This window comes from Tursiops truncatus, chromosome 5 (genome assembly GCF_011762595.2).
Source record: "Tursiops truncatus isolate mTurTru1 chromosome 5, mTurTru1.mat.Y, whole genome shotgun sequence".
In the NCBI taxonomy this organism is placed as follows: Eukaryota; Metazoa; Chordata; class Mammalia; order Artiodactyla; family Delphinidae; genus Tursiops; species Tursiops truncatus.
The window spans coordinates 135,817,152-135,838,723 of NC_047038.1; the positions used below are offsets into that span (position 1 = coordinate 135,817,152).

The 21,572-nt window shown below is 38.5% G+C and overlaps 1 protein-coding gene across 1 annotated transcript in view; it reads right to left on the bottom strand.

Moving 5' to 3' along the window:
- Positions 1-21,572, bottom strand: part of GRIA2 (glutamate ionotropic receptor AMPA type subunit 2) — a 143,652-nt gene that overhangs the window by 22,091 nt on the left and 99,989 nt on the right. The window contains exons 7-12 of the mRNA XM_073805621.1: positions 11,484-11,651; positions 11,121-11,225; positions 10,333-10,443; positions 8,607-8,813; positions 7,745-8,115; positions 3,022-3,220 (exon numbers count right to left, since the gene is read on the bottom strand). Coding sequence (XP_073661722.1) covers positions 3,022-3,220; positions 7,745-8,115; positions 8,607-8,813; positions 10,333-10,443; positions 11,121-11,225; positions 11,484-11,651 — 1,161 coding nt within the window. The remainder of the gene's footprint in view (positions 1-3,021; positions 3,221-7,744; positions 8,116-8,606; positions 8,814-10,332; positions 10,444-11,120; positions 11,226-11,483; positions 11,652-21,572) is intronic.

Here is a 21,572-nt window from a genome sequence, read left to right on the forward strand (position 1 = left end):
ATAAGAGAAATTCTTTTTTTTACAAAAAGGAATTTGTTACTCAATTTCCATATACTAAAGCAATAAACTCTGTGGGGAAAGGTATGAGATGCGATGGCTACTGCTGCAAGCCAGAGTATCTCTGGAAACACCTCAGAGAGTCAGAAGCACAATTAAGATTGCCCTCACTATTGTCACCGTGGTACCCAATTATCCAACATTAATACAGTTAGAAAAACTATTCAAAAGTACTCAATTTAGCAGCACCTTTTTATTTAATCCAACTTTTAAAGAAACATACCTTTTGTACCTACTTTCCCAAATCACAGCCATGCCATGTTTTAACGGTGGGATTAACAGGCATGCTCCTATTCACTTTGGCGATGTGTGCTCTTCCATTAGCCTCCCTTCACTGGTACAAACAGAATGAACAGTGTGGCTTTTAAGTACTTTTGAGCCCACACCTTCCTTCTCTAGATAAGGAGTAGCTGACTGCTCTGCTATAGCACTGAGACCTAGCCAAGGTCATGCACCAACAATTCCTTTTGAAGGTATATTGAGAGGAACTGTGAGGCCCCGTCTGGATTTCCACCATGATAATCCTCTAACGTGACATACGCCGACACGGAGGTGACCGAAACACAGCAGGAGAGCAGCAAAGTAAATCCGGAGGAAGGAAGGAAAAACAGTGTACGGAAAGCACTCTTTAGGAGTAAAAGTCCTCAGCACACTTGTTATCTGCTGGAATTTGGTCAAGTCCTCACATGTATCCGAGCTTAAATTTAATAACGCACAACATGCAAACAAAAGTGATCGCCCCAACTATCAGACAGAAATACTGTGAGAGTCAGAGATGACGCATAAGAAACTGCTTTGGGAAACTGTACTCATAAAGGTTATCAGGTTGCCTAAATACTCACATCACTTCTCTATTATTCTAGGGAAGGAAAGCACCACAATCCTACATAGGCGAGTGGCACCCCACAGATACGTCAGCGTGTGTGCACGCGTGCATGTGTGTGTGTGCGCTGCACGTGGGGACCATGGTCTCCATGGGGTTACTGAGCTGAAACACAAGAGTAGCGGCATCCTTTGCCCACAGTCACACAGCCTTCTCACCCCGTCTCCTGGGGAATTGGCATATTCTAATCATGAAATCTTGGCATCCCGCTGATTAAGGCGCGTGTTTCTATGATCGAGTTCAGGTACACTGAAAAGCTCTGAGATCCTGAAAGTGCAGTTGCTGAGCACAGTTGGTCCTCTTGTTGTCCAAACAAGCTAACGAGAGTAACTCTCAACAGACAGTGTCTGGAAACAATTAAGGTTATTTTCATCAATATAAGGAGCACTAAGTAAACCATATGATCTAACAAGTCTCTGCCTCATTCTCAGGGCTCATTTACTTCAAGAGCGCGGAATACCAATAAAATATACCAGTAAAATAGAAGCAAGACCTATCGGGACACAAACAATTTAAAAATGTTTCAAACTACACTTCTAATTGAGAATCATGCGATATTCTAATCTATTTTAATAGGTCCACTGTTATGATCAGGCTAGAGCACTGTGTTATATTAAGAGTATTGCAACTATTTTCAGAAGTAGCAGTAAATTGTCATTAGTAACAAATCTGCATTACAACATTCATATGCAGCATCAAAGTCAAAGTACCCGCTGACAGATGGACCACGCTCTCAGCTTACGTCGCGGTACCTAGTGGAAGAGTCAAGGTCCTGCCCACCCCACGTACAGCCAAGTTATTTTCTGTTGTCAGCCGTCTGACAACACCACTTTTTCTCCCGTGATATCTGGAGCACAACTGATGTTATTTGGAAAAGAGACCAGTGGCAATGCAGAAGGAGACAGTCTTCAAATTACAGTCTACTACTTCAGCTGGAAGTTGAAAGTCCTAAATCCTAATGCAGAAGTAAACCGGCCTGGATCTCACTCAAAGTTAGGCACACCCAAAGATGGACTATCAGAGATCATCATATGCTCCGTGTTTGGCTTAATGTCAATACCAAAGTTTATCTGCTATATTTAAGTGTTTTAATAGAATGAGTTCTTATAGAGAGATAATAGTATAATGAAAGAAAGTTATACCAACATCAGCCTCTGGACTGGTGCCCATAAACAGAGACCATAATAAGGCCACAGATCCTTTAAAACTAAAATACATTTAATAGACACGTTGTAATTATGATTCCCATTTTAAAAGTCGAGAAGTTGAAGGCCTTTGCTAGCCTTTTCTTGGAGGGTTTAACAGAAAGTTTGGAATTTCCACATATGAACACAATCTGTTTCCTGACTTAGAATTAACATAACGGATTGGAAAGTGAGTTTTCAACTGTAAATTATGTAAGATAGATGGAAGTCATGCTTTAACGTAAAACGAAATACAACATCCTTTTCTTTTAAAAATAATCACCTAAATTTAACTATACTTTGCTTCAATTTTGTTCCAAAAAGACAATCAATTTTTTTTTAAAACTAGATTTCTTTGCAACAAAGTGTTTTTCTCCAAAGGAGTCAGGAATCAAACAAAAGGATAGAGCTAGTGCTAAGTATAGCGGTAGGGAAGGGAGCGGGGTAGAGTCAAGGTTAAAAACAGACATAGAAAACAAACTTATGGTTACCAAAGGGGAAAGGGCAGGTGGGATAAATTAGGAGGTTGGGATTAACATACACTCTACTCTCTACTATATATAAGATAGACAACCAACAAAGACCTACTGTATAGCACAGGGAACTCTACTCAATATTCTGTAATAAGCTAAATGGGAAAAGAATTTGCAAAAGAATAAATTATATGTATATGTATAACTGAATCACTTTGCTGTACACCTGAAAGTAACACAACACTGTACATCAGCTATAGTCCAATATAAAATAACAATTAAAAAAAAACAGAAATAGAATTAGAGACAGGGAAGGAAGTTACTTGCACACAGCACTTTTGTGTAGACCACGGAAGGAGGGGCAAGGGGGCACAAAGTTTAATTACAAGAACAAAATCGGAAGTTAGGAAGCAGAATCTCTTACCCTGAAAAATTCCTTAGTGGAGCCAGAGTCTAAGGTTCCATAAGCAATTTCTGTCTGCTTAGAGAGATCCTCCGCACTTTCAATGGGAGATACCATCCTCTCCACGGTCAGGAAGGCAGCTAAGTTAGCCGTGTAGGAGGAGATTATGATCAGGGTAAAGAACCACCAAACTCCTCCAACAATGCGCCCGGACAGGGATCTGATAACAAGTACGAAATGGATTTGTAAAGCGAAATGAATGACCTCGTAAGAAAACAAGTTAGCAGTATTATGCAAATATCGATTTATAGGGAAATATTTCGCTTTATACTTTTCAATATACCTGCGAGTTGATGACACTTGAAATGATTAAACCTTCTGGGCAAGGAGTACAGATTTGCTAGATTTGATGAGACAGCCAGAGGCAGAACTTCAGATTCCTGAGATTCTTTCATAGTTATCATGGCCAAAGAGTTTATGGTATGAAATATCGTAACAATCGATTTCAAGAAATGTGCAAATAATCTATCCAATGCTCATACTACTTCATCCACTCATGACATAAGCAATCGAACAATAGAATCTAAGATCAACAGCAAAACTCAGAACAATGTTGACAAGCAAATGCAAATATCACAAATAAAAGAGTATGTACCACAGATGTGGCTTCAAACCCTGAAGAAACCCTCCTTTTAATCCAGCCAATGAATTTCAAAACCCTCAAAAAAGGCCCAAAATTTCATTAGGTATTCTTGTGTGTGCAGAAACATAGGTTTTAGATACAGTACAAGATTAAAATGGAAAATAGTGATACTACAAACAAAGTATGACACAAAATATTATTCTTAATGAATAAAACTCTGATGCTTCAGGGCATGGACAGCTATGACCCTGTTCCTTTGTGCCTCCTGCTTAAAAAAAAAAAAGAAAACTCAAGGAGAACAAATTAGACATGTAAAAGTTTGCCAAGATATAAATTCCTAGTTGAAATATAATAACAATATTCCTGTGACCATAAATTCTTACTTAAAATACTTTTCAAAAGCTTAATTGATTCCCAGTAATTTACTGGTAGATAAACCCTAGGTAGATAAATGTAGACATGTAGATACAGAAAGAGATACATAGGGTATTATTTGGTAAGATTTGGTGAGGTTCTACATATAATGGTATTTGAGTAGTATTAACACACCAGTATAATAACTTTTTCTTTTTTGTTAATAACTCTGTTATGCCTAAAAATTAAACCTTCTACAGTGAAGAGGTAACACTTCTAAAAATTTAAATCATGAAAATGTGCCAATTTATGACCTAAACTAAACCTCCTAAACTAAACTAAATATAAAGAAATATTTTTGATGAAACATAGACACTACATCAAATTATTAGATCGTATTTGTAGAATAAACTACTCAAGCAGTCAAGAAAAGGGGTGAAGCTAAAAGTAAAGATTTTTTAGATAAAAACATCTGCAGCTAAAATAAAAGAGAAAAAGAGAGAGAGCACACAAGCAATGAAAAAATAATAATAATATAATTAAGAGCCTTTACCAGTCTCTAAGAGTTGCAAAGAATGAAACAAATATGATAGAATGGAAAAAAGTTAAACAAGTCTCACTTATATTCTGAAAAGGATATTAAATACATTTTGATTTTGGAAAAACCCTATGTAGACACAGCCACTCTCAAAATGTTCACTGTTTATTCCATCACAATGGAAGGTATAATTGTATGACATGTAGCCTGTACTGAAGAGGGTAGATTCAGTAACTGCCTACTCACAGCCCTTAAAACAAAACGATTGCATGGTAATTGCTTTTGATACTATACATTTCAGGTTTATTTGTAATATATTTGAGAATCATTTTTATAAGTCATTCTGTTCTAGCTGTAAATTTAATTAAATATGCCAGTTTATTTACAGTGTGTGAGATAACCCCCAAAATTTATTTGACTTGTGCATTATTCAAAACAGAAAATTCTTGAGCAATTTATTATTTACTTGTAAGTGTTTTCAAAGGATCAATTATGATTCTGGAGTTCCTGAGAAATTTTATGCAGAGGAGCAAATTCAGTATTATGTTTCATGGTGACAGACAAAAATGTTTTTCTAATTAAAAATAAAACGTTCCTCTCTCAGTATCTGCACTAACGGAGCAAATAAATGCACATATTCTGCCATTTCTTTTAAATTTCTATTAAATAATTATTTTAAGAATGAAAATTTTTAATCATTTTAATCCTTTCAGGATATTGGGGGGGAAAAAAAGAAGAAGAAAACTGGAGAATAAGAGTCAACTTTACAACGTTTTGCTCTCATAATTCTTTGGTCCTAGTCTCCACAAAACTACAGTTAACGTATTCTAAACTTAATTTCAGGCAATGACCACTTCAGTTCAATAAACCATTCTATATTAAAATTTAAATGTGTTCTACTCATATAAATAATAGAGTTCCATACCATATTTTCCTTGGAAAAAGTTGATAAATATCGTTTAAAATATACAAAGAGCATCTCTGAAGTGATCTGTGGATTTCATACATTATTATTAAGATTTGTTAGGTACTAAGCTGCTCTATTCTTTCCTAATCTAGAGTTACCATCATTGCATTCTAAAAAATGATAGTTTGGTTCATTTAAAAAACTCCTTGAATTTCCCAATATTAGGTAGTAAGTTCAATTGGTAAATGCACGTATACCATAAAGTGAAAGATACATGTGCTTGAAAATTTTAATGAAGTGAATTTTGCTTATATATATATGTATATATCTATTGATATCTATTCTGTGGCCAAAAAAATGCTAACAAGGAAAAATATGCTATCTAAAATTGATACATCTTACCAGGAAATAAAAATGATTACATGTGGAAGTTTAGTGAGTCATGACTCATGAAAGAAATCACAAATGAAGAAAAAAGATAATATCTTAGGAAGCAGGCTTGTTGAAAATTAGAATGTCACTATGTCATGGTGGACCCTGGGAAAACACAGATTGTTAAATGTCCCTTGTGCCCCAGCTCCTATATGTCAATATGTTTTCTGCTCCTAGACAAGCACTGGAGGCCAGAACCTTCAGAGCCCTGGTGCATGAGGAGCGGGGCAAACAAACCTGGGTCCATCGATGGGAACCCAGGTCGATATGTCCTGTGTCCTAAGGAACCTTCACATGCTTCTCCTGCTGATTCAAAAGGCAGAGCATAGTTTGTGGAACCTTAGGATAACTGCCTGATATCTCAGGACTATGGTAACATCATACTTCAAGAGCCTTCTTACCAAAGATGAATCACTTCATTATTATTATGAGCCACAGTGTTCTCTGAGATTCCAATCTGGTTAGTATTTTCCTCCTTCATCATTAGAAACTTCTCTTTATGCCTTTAAGTTCAATCAGATCAACTATAGAGATGAAACTATGAATCTTATATGTTTTGTCAGAGGTCATAATTATATATATATATATAGTATGTAATAATTATTATTATATGCTATACATTAAAATTATATATCTCTCTCTATATGCAATGCAAGTACCATTGATATAGTTCTAATTTAGTGCAGTTCCATACAGAAGCCACAGGGAATTTGATGGAATTACGATTGTTCAGATCCGTAAAATTCGTAAGAATGTGCCCTGCTATCTGAGAAGTAGGTCGTTGATAATTTCTGCATACATGATATATTCCCTTTATCTTGATGGGTGTAGTATACAGAAAAGATCACGGAAGATACAAAATTTTGAGCTTCACATATAGGTTTTTGAAATTAATCACTTCTTATCCCCAAAGTGCTCAAAAACTAACAATAATGAAATAGTATTTAAGAAGCCATTGCCTCAGTTATTAAGATACCCATAGACTCAAAGGAGGGTAATTGAGCCCAAATTAAAATGTGCCGGTAGATCGATAATCATATAGGCTTTACATGTGAAAGCAATCTCATTAGGAAAAGTACGATTTATTCCTCTGAAGAACCAGACATGGCTACCATTCTTAGTCATGTACGTGACATGAATAAGGGCAATGTGTGTTTTGGGATACATTCATTATATTTAGGCATTCTAGGGCAGGAATTAAAATATTATAATGAGAATAGGGATGTATGAATTTATTCCAACCTGTATGTGTATTGCTATTCAATATGGCACAAGCGTTTGTAACAATCAGTCGTCATTATTACCCACCTATATATTTCTAGATACTTGGAAAATATATTATCACACATTCTTTTTAACCCAGCAACCTAACCTTTAAAAAAAACCCAAATTTTATAAATATCTCTCTCGTGTCATTTCCATGAGCTAATAATGGGGGGGGAAGAAAAAAGAGAGAGAGAGATGAGATGTGCGCAGATGGAGTTGTGTCGCTTTTGTAGTTAGTAAGTAATGTTGCCCATTTTCCCATATACAGGTCTGTGGAGCAAAACACAGATGACTGTAAAATGAGAATATGCAGCAAAAACACGGTACCCCTCCAAGAAGGCATGGAATGATGGGAACCTTATGCATTTTATAGCCTCTCCATGGTGTGTATAATCTCACCAGGGAAATATAGGATCAACGTTCAAAGAACATTGCTCAAATATTTCACAGGCTTACGCCGACGGTAAGAGTCTGTCCTCATGAGTCTTACGCTGCTAGGACAGGTAGTCGGCGGCTGCTAACTTCTTTACAGTGAATTCATAAACACCATGAATGTCCACTCGAGACCTAAAATGCACAAAGTTGAAGCAGGTGAGTAACCAACCTTGGCGAAATATCGCATCCTTGCTGCATAAAGGCACCCAAGGAAAACCAGAGACTATTAAAAATCCCAAATTCATTAGTTGATTCACTACTTTGTGTTTCTCTTCCATCTTCAAACTCCTCAGTGTGCCACTCGTAGGGGCTAAATCTGCTGACCAGGAATAAAACTACACTGACCCCTATGTAGGCAAACACAATGCACATCCAGATCTCATAGGCTAAAGGATCAAGAAATGAAAACACTCCTGGTTTGGACTTCTGAGGCTTCTTGATCATGATTGATATCCCGAGGCTCATAAAGGGCTTTGAGAAATCGATCACCTCCTCTCTCACAAGGGTGATGGTTAATGGAGCAATTGCAATATCAGCTTTCTGTAAGGGAAACAAAGGAAAATAATAGAACCAGGAGTCACGGTCAGAGAGGAATCGTGGTTACGTTATCTGATCAAAGGGAAGGGAAGGACATCAGGAAACTGGGAATAATCATTTCCCTGGTGGCATCCCAGTACATACTTAACAGAAGAAAAGCAATTAGTTCCCCAAACATCCCTCCTGTTTATAAATACAGAGTACACCCTTCTGGCTTGATTACGATAAGTACATCTGCCTCTATGCCGTGGCAAACTCTGAACAATGCATATGGCCCATGGGCTTCAAGACAGGAGAGATGCCTGTCTCCATCTGCACATTTGCTTCTAACTTCATCCTTCATCTTCAAATGTGCACAAGGAAATAACACAGCATTCCTAGAGCAATGTGGGAAACCCACCATCTCAGACATTGGTACTTTGCATGGAAGGCAAGCATTCTCTCAACAAGAGTTCAAACGTAATGACTTTACCTTTGAGAAGCGCAGTACTTACCCCATATACAAGTTCTCCAACCATCCCATTCCAAATTTTCGTGTCTGCATCCCTGGCCCCATACTTGCCATCCCCAACAATGGTCAACTTGTACTTGAACCCACAATGCTTGGCTATTTCTGCAGCCAAGTCAACACAGTAGCCCTCGTAGCGCTCATTGCCTTCAAGCATTTCATGATTTTTCTTCATCATAACATATGGAGATTCCTATATGGAAAGAAAGGGCTCTGGTTGATCAAACCAACTGTGTTACCGATCTACTCGCATCCACTCAAATCTTCTGGTTTAATTATTACCTGTAAGCCAGAGATGTTGTAGAATACACATAGTGGAAAATACGACTGGGAAAAACTTAAGCATAATGCTTCTGATCAAAGGTCCTCATCTATCTTTCATTATGTTTCATGCACATGGCTGGCACCTGGCCATACCAAAGTAAACAAGAGACTCGAAAGCACAAACTGTTAGTATGTCCCCTTGTGGTGCTTGTAATCCTAGTATTTAGAGAGGAATAATGTGGTTTAACATCTGTTTTAGTCAACTCTGGATCCACCACTCTCTTATCCTAAGTTAGGGCTCCCCTGACTCCAAAGAACCAGCCTTCACCCAAAACCCTGTGCCACTACGAGTTCGAGGATAAGGTTCTTGTGGAAATCAGGTCCATGATCAGTGACGCCCAGACTCAAAGAGTCGTTGCCATAGTGATGTATGGAATCTACCCTCTCAGACTTGAGAGCGCACTTGCTCTTTGAGATAGAATATCCTAGAATTACGCTACACGGATAGCTAGGGAGTAGCATGCCCCCTGTGAACACCATAAAAAGGAAGCATGAAAACGTGACTCAACACCAGTCCCCAAATTTTCTCCACTGGAAAGTGGCACTGAGGATATTTGGGGTTCAGTGAGATACCTCCTCTCAGTGGCATGATTGAGGCAAAAATCCTCAAACGTCTAGCTTACATTTATTAAGACTTTTCCAAGTGCCAACCAATGTTCTTATCCAAATCCCTTGTTAACCTATGTTTTCTTCTCAATATTGTTACCATAATGAATCTCACAAATTCACTACATCACAACTTAGTAAAACGAAATCAGACTGTTTTGCTGCAAAATCACGTATTTCCTCCATTTCATTTCCCCAACAGTTTCTTCTTGTCATAATCGACATCTGCCATCCATCTATCCAAAGCCTCGACGTTCAGGATCCAGTTCAATTTTGTCTCATCCAGCCAATATACATCCACTTAGCCCTAGCTATGTGCCAACTACTGTGTTGAGACTCGGGGTTAAAAGGAAGGGAGATCACCCTTGTCTTTCAGGAGTTCACCTTTCCGTACGAATATAGAGAAGTTGACAACATTATTAAACCATGGAACAAATCTAAGGACAGAACGGACCCAGAATTGTGTGGGAGTGGAAAGGTCAAACATGGGAGGAATACAAGGAAGGCTGTTCCAGGCTTGCCCTAGGTGTTCACCCACGTGAGCACCAGGTTACCAATTATCTGTGGAGCCGAAGTTCAGTCCTGAAGAGGATAAGACGTATTCTGAGTGCCGTTGCTCGTGTTTGTGAGTCCTTCTGACAGAATGAGCATGCAGCGAATGACTAAAACATTCAGAAGCATCACTGTATCAGTTATTCTCCTAAATATAAGCAGCGATTCCAGTTGACAGATATTTTTCTTAAGAAAAAGAATGCAAAACAGAGGCATAGGTAGCTAATTACCAAAATTGTAGTGACGACCACAGTCTTATTCTCAAGCCCAGAAGTATCGTTTCCAGAAGGGAGTTCGGTGAGAGTAACAACCATTTTGTCGACTTCGCTCCAGTACCCGATCTGCAAAAGGGTACAGAAGGTGGGCACCTGGACATAGGACCTTCCTGCTGGCAAAGCACTGAGTTATTTTCAAACCCATGTTTGAATCTGAAATCACACCTACGCTAACTAGGCTTGCTCTAAACAGAGATGTACCTTTTATGCACGTGAATCTAATAGCAATAGAAAGAGACTATAAAAATAAACAAACAAAAACAATTCTTAGGAACGGCTTGTCTCTTCGTGTTCACTTTTCATACTCTCCAAGGGTAATTTGTGTGGGAGTGATCATATAGAAACATAAATAAAATCCAAACAGTGGCATTTCAGCCACAACAGAAGAAAAAAAATGTTGACTTGAACAGTTACATCCACATTTGCACCAGCTATGTTTGGTCTCCTGAACCATAATCTTTCAGGAACGGTTCTTTTTCTTCTCATTAAACTCTTTTTCTACCTCTGTCTAAAAAAAAAAGTATAACAGTTTTATTTATTATATCTTAAAATTACATTTCAGGATTACTTACCAGAAATAAACAGAGTTTATTTAGAAAACATATTTTAAAATATATGTTTCTGGAAGTGGTTGAATCCAGCTATGTGAATATATGTCTCCAGGATTCTGGAAGATGAGGTGATGGGTTCACTAACTCACCTCCTCACACAGAGAGAATGCCTTCAATTCACTAATGATTTACCTTCCGTGGCCCATTCGTTTTGAGCTCCATGATGTTAATTGTATAATTTATTCTTTTTCCATTCTGGTCAAACTTGATATTTCCTGAGAGACCTTCAACCTGCACCTAATGAGGAAACGGGAAAGGAGCACAATTATAAATTCACTTCCACCAGATACAGAGTGGTTGACCAGATGACTCTCCCGGGATGCAAGTCAAGAAAATGACACTTATTAGGTTTCTGCTCTTCAACCTACCTTTGTGTAGTTAGGAAATAATACTCCCTCTTTATAAAACAGAAGGGATAAAACAAGAATGACTAATTCAGCAGGAAAAAGTAGTGGCCATCGTTAAGTCACATTACAATCATTTTCAGTGACTGACCTGTTTGAGGGCCCTTTCTATTTCTACCCCTTGTCCCCAGGGCACAGCTGGGTTTGCCAAACAGTCTCCTGCATTCCCCCTTCGGGAGATTTCAATTCTCTGCTTCCGTAGGTTTCGAAAAGCTTCGGTCATCACTTGAACGGCGTCATAGGTCAGAGCAGAAGTATACTGAAAAGTACCACACACATTTCATAAGAATGGGAGAAAATTCAGAGGCTCACTGTACACTGGCAATCAAGATTCCAGTTGCCCACCATACATACCGTATCAGGGTCCAAGAATTTAGGCACAATTTCTATCTCTAGAAACCTAAGAATGTAAGAGGAGTAGTATGGAATATTGGAACTATGGACTGTCCCTTTGATTCTAAACATTTTCAATGATATTAACATCTCATCTATTTCAGGTGCGACTTTTCATAATAATTGTGTTGAGGTTTTCACTTTTGTTTTTGTTTTTCTAACTAGTTTCTCATTAGAGCATCACTTTATGGCCTGACCTGGTGATATGGGAAATTATGAAATTAACAAATCAATATTTCTCTACTGTCTAATGAGAGATTCACCTGGCAATATGGAAAGAATACTGATCATTTGGGGGACCCTTAATCTCTAATTCCACCCTAGTGATGTTCACATAGATCTGCAGTGATCTTTTGAGTGATTATGATACTCAATTAGAAGAACAACCAAACTTCATGATTTCTAGGTCCCCTCAGGCTTCAATAATCTATGATAGTCCTGGTTACAAGCTTATGGTATTCAGATCCCAGTGGGGCAGCAGGATTATTTTAGGAGCCTGGGGCGAAGCAGAAAAAAACTACTATCAATACATGTGTACTAGGCATGGTCAGGGGCTGGATAAGTATTATTATGGCATGTGTATATATTGTCATTTATCTACGTTCGATGCTGCTGTCAATAATGATAAATCCCATTGTAACATAAAAGCTTTAATTACTGCTGAGGAAATTTCTGTTATTCAGTATTTTTCAGTCTTTAGGTAACAGAAGTACAGTGAAGCTGGAGGGAAAATGCCATTTCACACTGATTTTGTGACACTAAAATTTTTGACCACACATCCGAAACAGGACCTCAACATTTCCAAATAATCCTCCTCTTTCTTCAGTAACTTGGTTCTTCCACTCTCAAAAGTGACTATTCTATACCTTCTTCTACACACTTCTCTTTCTCTCCTGCTGACTCCCCTGCCTTCCCGGTCGCCAAGAAAATAGATGCCAACAGACAGAACCAGCTGACCTTTCCACCGAAAACTACCGAGCTCCACCCTCCCTCCGTCTCCGTCCTGAGCTGGCATCGCTTGAGGTGGCCACGCCCCTTCTTCAGGACAGCCACTCCAGCCTCACACTGACTCCGCCCCTCAGGCCCCTGAGGACATTTTGTTCTGCACTTATACTCTCAATATCCCGCGTCAGCCTTTTTTCTCTATTGGATCATCTCTATTAGCAATTCTACTGCTCCAGTATCTCCTACCACAAGTAAAAGAAGAAAACAATAGGTAGGTAGGTAGATTTGATAGATAGGTGGATGACGAGGATAGATAATAGACAGATTACATAGATAGATATCGACAGATATAATGACTGCTTTTTAGGTCCATATCTCCTTCCAATTTCCACCGTCTTTTTCTGTTTCCTTCACAAGAACATGTGTTAAGACAGATTTTCTAAATTTTCCATTTCACATCACCCTCCTTGCTCTCTTGAAGTGATCTCATTCAGTCCATGCCTTTAAATCTCATCCATTCACTCAAACATGACTTCCTCAGCAGCGTCCTTCCTGCCCAGCCCACCCAGTCACTCTCCTGCACGGGACCTTGTTCATCCCCTTCATAGTCTCTACCAGCATCTGAGTATCTTCTTCATGCATTCTTTGTCTACTTCATCTCTCCTCCCCAATAGAACAGTTACTCTAGGGAAGCAGAAAACTTATGTCACCACTGAATTCTCAGAGCCCAGGGCACAGCTGGAGGAAGGAAGGGAGGAAGCAAGGCCAGAGATCTTGATACTGATTCTATCTTTATGGGACTCACATTGCCTCCCAGTTCAGTGAAAAGATACATAAACAGATAATTGCAAAATATCATTAGAGTGTTATAAATCGGTCCAGTGGTGGATAGACGCCTGTGTTGTTTATTTTTAATATGAAAGATGGTACAATAAAGCAAATGAGAAAGTAATTTATGTGGTATGAATTATCCTCTCCTCACATGCAGAAATTGTTCTGAGTTTTTAATGCTAAAAATGGTAATGTGAAGTTATCACTTAATCTACGCATGAAATAGTTTAGTTGAATCAGTTTCATTTTATCCCATGAATGAATCAAATTTGATGGGAAATTTGGTAAGAAGAAAGAAGAAAAAGAAAATGATTTGAGCCCGCAGAACTGTGATTGATGCTGTTAACTGTGATAAGATATTCACATTTACTGCTAAATTTTCTTAAGCAACGTCACTGCAGGCCTATTCGTGAGTCCTTCTTGACAAATCTAGAATATCTCCTGGATGACTGCAGTTAAGTTTCCTGGAAATACCTCTACTAGATGGATCTAAATAAAACCCATCACTATTTTTTCCAAAATCTGCAACCTCTTCCTTCAAACTGTACATGCAAGATATTAGCAAAATATACTGTTACATATCCATTTAGGCAACTTATATTCTTGGATTGAAAATGTAATTTTCAATTACTGGGAACTTATCCTGAGAAAATATTCTCAAATACAGAGAATTTTCACACAAGCTATTCATTTCAGTATCATTTGTAATATGCAAAAATTAGAAGGAACCTAGATTTCTGAGAGTAAAGGAACGTTTAAAAACCATGCTTTCTGGGACTTCCCTGGCAGTCCAGTGCTTAAGACTTCTCCTTCCAGTGCAGGGGGTGTGGGTTCGATCCCTGGCTGGGGAGCTAATATCCCACATGATTCGCAGCCAAAAAACCAAACCATTAAACAAAAGCGATATTGTAACAAATTCAGTAAAGACTTTAAAAATGGTCCACATCAAAAAAAATTCTTAAAAAAAAATACACTATGCTTTCTGCCTTGTGGAAGTATTATGTAGCCGTTAAAAAGTTCTATTAATAACAATATGCAACAATACAAATAATGTTAGCTATAAAATAAGTGAAAAACAGTATTACAACTAAAGTTTTTTCAACAAAAAGTGAGAGTAATAAACAATGGTTATATCCCTTCAACAAAAAAAGGAAAGAAAAATAAACAAAATGGTTAGAATAACAGGGAGGAAACATACATGATATTTCTTTTCCAAGTATTCTACAATAACCATGTACCTTTTTTTAAAAAAACTGTATTATATCAAAAGTATTGTTTTAAGTCATATCTACTTAGGAAAAGACTTCTTGGAGAAATGGAGATATCACATCAGCTTTTTCCTGCCTCACTTATATGACTGTCTCTATTCTCCTAGAGGAAAAAAAAACAATCAGTTTGTTTTCTTATACAGCAGTCCATCCACTGCTAAACAGAAACCTGTACTGCAGTTTGTTTTTGAGAGTAATGATCATAGTTAAAAGGCAGACTCTTCCTTCAGTTACCCTGCTTACATTACTATGAGAAATTTATAAAGCCATCTGCTAAATGTGTCAGAGGTCTATAAATGTTGGTGAGCTACATTAAAAAATAAGATGAGGCTGGATGAACTAAAAGTATTTAAGTCCACGCAGTGTGTTATCATTATGACCCAGGGCACGAGCTCACTAAGAAGAAAAATCCTTCCAACCTTTTTCAAATGTTCAAATCTAAGCAAGTCTCAAGCCTATTATCACTGTAAATTAAAAGTCACAATCATAGACACAATTCGGGGCTGAGAGAAAATCAACAGATCCTGTATCCGTACCTCCTTCCTGTTTATGTTCTGCATATGTGGCTCATTTATTTTTCTCAACAAATATATCACGTTTTTGATTGGACAGTTAAATATTTCAGTTTTATTCTACCATTCACTAAACTAGATGTAAATTCATTTGAAGGGAACGTGATGGTGATGTAAGATCTCCTTCTTCGAAAACAAATGCATCATCTCTGCCCTGATGTTCTGTGAAATCCCTCAGCTGAGCTGGAAATTTATATCTCACTGGGGACCATTATGTTCTGTGATGCTATACCACCATCACTCCTATCCACACTTGAAGCAGAAATCTGGGAAAACGTTTTTATGGTCCGTTTTCCAAATGTGCTTTTTATTCCATTTCAAATGTATCTTTATTGAGACTTATTTTTCAAAAATAAAATACGCATTTTAAACATGTTTGTTAGGTCCAACAGTGATCAGATATTATTCAATAATGCGTTACTATAATCACTGATACCTGAAAGGGTAGTCTTACAGCCAAAAAAAAAAGAGGAGATGAAAAGGAGTTCTATATACATTTCAAATTTAATGAATATTCAAAGAGGATAAATGGGCTATAATATAAAATTTTATGGAACTTCATAATGATAGCACCTGTTCCGAAACATATGTTACCTGCACGGTGTGAAGATAGAAAAAGAAATGCCATTCAAAAAGGAAGTACTAGGCTTTTGCATTATCAAAGCGTTACAAAATTTCCTATGAATGGCCACTTTCCAAATATTCGTTGACACTTGAAATTGCACTGAGTATAGTTTAGAAAGCACGGAATAGAGCACCTTCTGATTTCTATCAGGGCTGCCTCAAGTCCTGATTTTGCCATTTACAGCTCTGTTGCCTTGAGCAAGTTAACTAAAGCATCAGTGTCCAAAGTTTCTCATCAATAAAATAAGGAGAACAATGTCTGCTCTACGTCATAGTAGTGTTGGAAAGGAAGGTGAGGGAGAAAGGAAGAATTCAGGTTGACCTAGTTCGCTACGAGCCAAACCTGAGTTGGATAGTTTCCTAGTAAGTCCTTTAAAAGAAAAGAAACAAAAACCTCTATGCAACAAATATTTTTATTCCAATTTTATAGGTGAAGACTGCAAGTTACAAGTTATGTTTTTCTCAGGGTCACAAAAATATGTGACAAAGGTGAAGGCATTTGAAGTAATGAGGGTGACTGACCTTCCTGGTTTGCCTGGGTCTGTCCCAGTTCTGGATCAGAAAGTCTGGAGTCCCAGGCACACTGGAACTGTTGGTCCCCTTATTTGGCAAATTCCACATCAAATGCATAAAGTTACAGGAAACGAGAAGCCGGATGAGTTGAAAAATATGCTAAAAATGCAAGTTATTAACCAGCATGTTTGCCTTCTTTTTTCCTTTTATTACGATCTAACTTGTTTAAAACTAGCTTATTTTTACAACATTTTGAAAACTGCCATCCTGATCTACAAGAGTCTCGGATCCAATAAGTTCAGAAGATGGTTCTCATGTTGGCATATTGAAGGCCCTGAGAAATACTGCAGTAACAATTCCAGTTTAACTTTGTTTGGTCAGCATTGCCCAAACTAATTACCATTTAAAATTTTTCCTTAACATCAATTACTTTCCATAAAACTAGCATTTGTGTAACATACTTTGGGCTGTAAGTTTTATAGACTAATAAATTTGCCATAATCATTTTTAAAATAGCATCAATTATTTAGTTAAAATTATTATCAATAGAATGATATCTTCCTAGAGAATCTTACACAATATAACAATTCTCAGTTTCTCCATTACAAAATTATCAACATAGTCAAAAATGATGAGCTCTAGGAAAAATAACTAAGCTTATAAGAAAATTTTAGAAAGTCTTTTTTTTTAAACTTCTTGGCAATGGCCTAGAATCAACTAAAGCCACAGAAAAGAAAAACATTATTATGAAATACATTATAAACTTAAAATTATTCACTTCTCTTCATTTCAAATTCAACTGAAGTCTAACCTCTGGAAAAGACCTGTCTGTGATAAGGTCATCGTTAATTTCCTCTAAGCCTTTTGGACATGTGATCTTTGTAGCTTCACTGCATAAAACTGCAAAATCTTCAGTAAGACTAAACATCACTGGAGGAACAGGAACTCTCGCTCATTGTCCGTGGAAACACAAAATGGTATATGGCTACTTTGGCAGACAGGTTGTTTCTTACAAAACTAAACAGACTCTTACCATAGGATCAGCAATCACACTCCTTGGTGTTTACCCAAAGGAGCTGAAAGCGTATGTCCACTCAAAAACCACCACACGGGTGCTCATAGCAGCTTCATTCCCAATTGCCAAAACTTGGAAGCAACCAAGATATTCTTCAATAAATGAGTGGATAATGTGGGGTACATGCAGACAATGCAATAAGATCATCACCACAAAAGAGCAAGCTACCAAGCTTCGCAGACAATGAGGGACTTTAAACGCAGATGACTAAGTGAAAGGAGCCCACCAGAAAAGGTTACAGACTATATAATTCCATATGACCTTCTGGAAAAGGCAAAACTATGGAGACAGTAAAAACTACGGAGACAGTGGTTGCCAGGGGCTGGGGGGAGGGAAGGACGAATAGGTGAAGCCACCTTCAGAGCAGTGGAGATGCTCTGTCTGAAACTATAATAATGAAAGCATGTTACTGTCCATTTGTTCAAACCCGTAAAATGTATAACAAGAGTGAACAGTAATGTAAACTGTAGACCTTGGGTAATTATGACGTGTCGATGAAGGCTGATCAATTCTAACACATGAATCACTCTGTGAGTGGAGTTGATACTGGAGGAGGCTGTGCGAGTGTAGGAGAAGAGGATATACGGGAAATGTCTGTACTTTCTGCCCAGTTTTGCTGTGAACCTAAACCTGCTCTACAAAAATAAAGTCTTAATTAGAAAGCTAATAAAAACTCAACATCTGGGCTTCCCTGGTGGCGCAGTGGTTGAGAGTCCGCCTGCCGATGCAGGGGACACGGGTTCGCGCCCCGGTCCGGGAAGATCCCACATGCCGCGGAGCGGCTGGGCCCGTGAGCCATGGCCGCTGAGCCTGCGCGTCCGGAGCCTGTGCTCCGCAACGGGAGAGGTCACAACAGTGAGGGACCCGCGTACCGCAAAACAAAAACAAAAACAAAACTCAACATCTTTAGTAAGCACACAAGCTTCAAGGGGGAAAAGACAGCTCCACTGGCAGGAAACCACCATTAACATCCTTTTTTATCATTCTCTATGAATAATAAAAATAATTTTTAATACACTGGGGTGAAAGACTCTTCAATGTAAAAAGAATATATTAAAAACAACATATCTTTTCCTAAATTAGCCAGATTGGCTATTGACCCTGGCTGAAAATCTTGCTTAAGGACCAAGACTTTTACATTCCGAAACTCTAGATTCACTTAGGGATTCAAATTTTCAGCTAAAACGAATCAGATTCATCAAGATAGAAAAGAGATACTCGAATCAACACAGTGCTTGGTTTTGATTCACCCGGAGAAGAGAAAAGGCTTTTCTTAGAGGCAGGTATTTTACTTGTTCGTTGCATAAGTTCCTCCCCCCGATGCTCCCCACTTCTTAGGCACCTTCTAACAGGTGAAAGTGGCTTATTCTTTGTAGTCTATGAACAACGAAACCAATATTTTCCAGGGTAATTTAAGATTTGATTTCAGCGGAGGTGACCTGCTCAAAGTCACTACAATCTTTAAGAGACAGCGGAGCCTCTTGAGGGTCATAAATTTGGCAAAAATTAGAAATGTTAGCATATACTTTTGCATGCCTAAATTTGCATGTCGCATGATCATGGTATTAGAGATTTGGGAGAAATCTCAGAGATCGTGGACATTTATTCCCTTTGCAGACCAAAAAATGTGGACCTGAGATGAACCCAGATATCCTGCATTATAATTCAAGCAGTGGTAATGTATTTTTATTTTTCATGGTGTAAGATGCATTGCAATAGCTTAATAAATTATTTTTCAAGCAATTTTTATGAAATATGCAATGTTATCAATATTGAATTTTCAATTTATGGGTTTATTTCAGTCATAAACACACTTTTTTTTTCCTTTTGGTACGTGGGCCTCTCACTGCTGTGGCCTCTCTGGTCGCGGAGCGCAGGCTCCGGACGCACAGGCTCAGCAGCCATGGCCCACGGGTGCAGCCGCTCTGCGGCATGTGGGATCTTCCCGGACTGGGGCACGAACCCGTGTCCCCTGCATCGGCAGGCGCACTCTCAACCGCTGCGCCACCAGGGAAGCCCATAAACACACTTTTTAAACCACAAGACATAACGGACTAAACTTGTCAAGCCTCTTTTTTGTTGCATGTCAAAATACTTTAATGTTCGTTGTAGGGGACTACAGTGTGCCAGCAGTGGGTTTGGTCAGTTAAAACATTCGAGAAGCAGAATTAATTCTTGGAAGCCACCAGGGCACTATTTAATGCACAGCACTAATTACCAAACTCAAAAAGATTATGCTATTTCCAGACAGGTCTAATAAGTCTCTTAGGATAGCAATTAAGAAAGTTCGGATTGCTGCTTTAAGTCTTTTCCTGAGTAAAATGGGATTCTTGCAGGAAAGCCATTATTTAAGTGGCACACAATGTCAGTCCTGTGTTAGGGGTGAATTCCTTGACACTGGCAGGCCCGGCAGACACAAGTCAAACTAGGTTCAAACTGGCCACTTGACAAGGTAGAATGGATGGTTACATCTTGCAGGTTGTTGAGACCCCGAGAACCCTGAAAATCCACCTCAAAATAGAAATGTGTATAAATTAGTTTGGCAAATCATAGTGGCAAATCATCTCTATCATCTGCCTCTTTGTCAACATCTTCTTGAGGAAGGTAAAATGCTCCCTTTAATTGTCCCATTTAAACCCAGGCGCCGCGATGGTTCAGGTCTGATTACTACAGAATTTTCTATTTCATCCCGTAAAATAACACGACTTTTCTGCCACGGCTGAGTAAAAGAACACAGCAGATGCTAAGGGCAGGAATTTAAACCCCATCCTATAGCAATGATAATTACTTATTTTCTTCTTTCTCTGTGACGATATTTTCAAAGGGTTGCCCTAGTTTTCGCTTTATTCCTCTTCATTTCAGCAAATCTCTGTTCTGTGCCTTCTGTGCAAATCCTGGCATGAGACGAGAGACCAAGAAGACAGAAGGAAGGAAGGAGACTGCTTTTCTGAGTCTTGTCTTCCATCCACAAATACCTCTCAGCTGAATTTATATTAATACATTATAAATGCATGGTTGTGATTTTTGCGATTATTATTTCTAAAGACATGGAGAGAACTGGGCAACAAATCCATTTATTTCCCCCACCTCAGACCACAACCACCATTCAGACAACTGACAGCCGTTGTCTGCATTGTTCCTGCATCGCCCTAAAAGCTCTCCTGCCACCAAGTTCTCTTGTCGCCAAGGCAGCCCATTAACTTCCTGTTTCACAACCGTGGTGATGGCTGTCCTCTAGGGGGTCCCTGCTGCTCTCAGAATGAGAATAAACGTTCCTTAGTAGGTCAACAAGGCCCTCAAGATCTGGAGCCTGCATATTTATAAGTATTATTTCTCAGAATTCCCCCCAAACACCTCTGTTCAGCCTCCAGCCTTACAGAAATATTTACATTTTCCTTGCACACCAGACTTTAATTTCTCATTTTCTCTATGGGAAGTTACCGTCCCTTCTTTCTCCTAATACCTACCTCTCCTTCAGGTTTTAAATTCCATATGATTTCCTCAAAGAAGGAAGCCTTTTCTTACGTGTAGAACTGGGGTTAGGGGCCTCTTAAGGGTGCTACCACAGAACTTTTGCTTTCCTCTATCTGTTCATTCAGAAAGCCTTTACTAAACAGCTGCTCTGTGCCAGGCCTTATTCCAGGAGCCTGGGAGCAAACAAAACCAGTGAACAAACAAACACCAACAAAAACTCCCTGCCCACATGGCACTTACTTTCAAGATGGAGAAAACAATTAACAAGGTAATGAATACATTCATTATAAATACAGTAGACTAGGAGCTATTAAAGGGAAACATACGAAAAAGCTGGAGCAGGGAAGGGGGATGGAACACACCCTAATGGGTGGGAGATTGCAAGTTTAAATAGAGAACCTGCTTCTGGGGTCGTTAAGGAGATGGAAACTGAACAAAGAGCTACAGACGGCAGGAGGCTTAGCCTTGCAGATGCTAAGGACAGA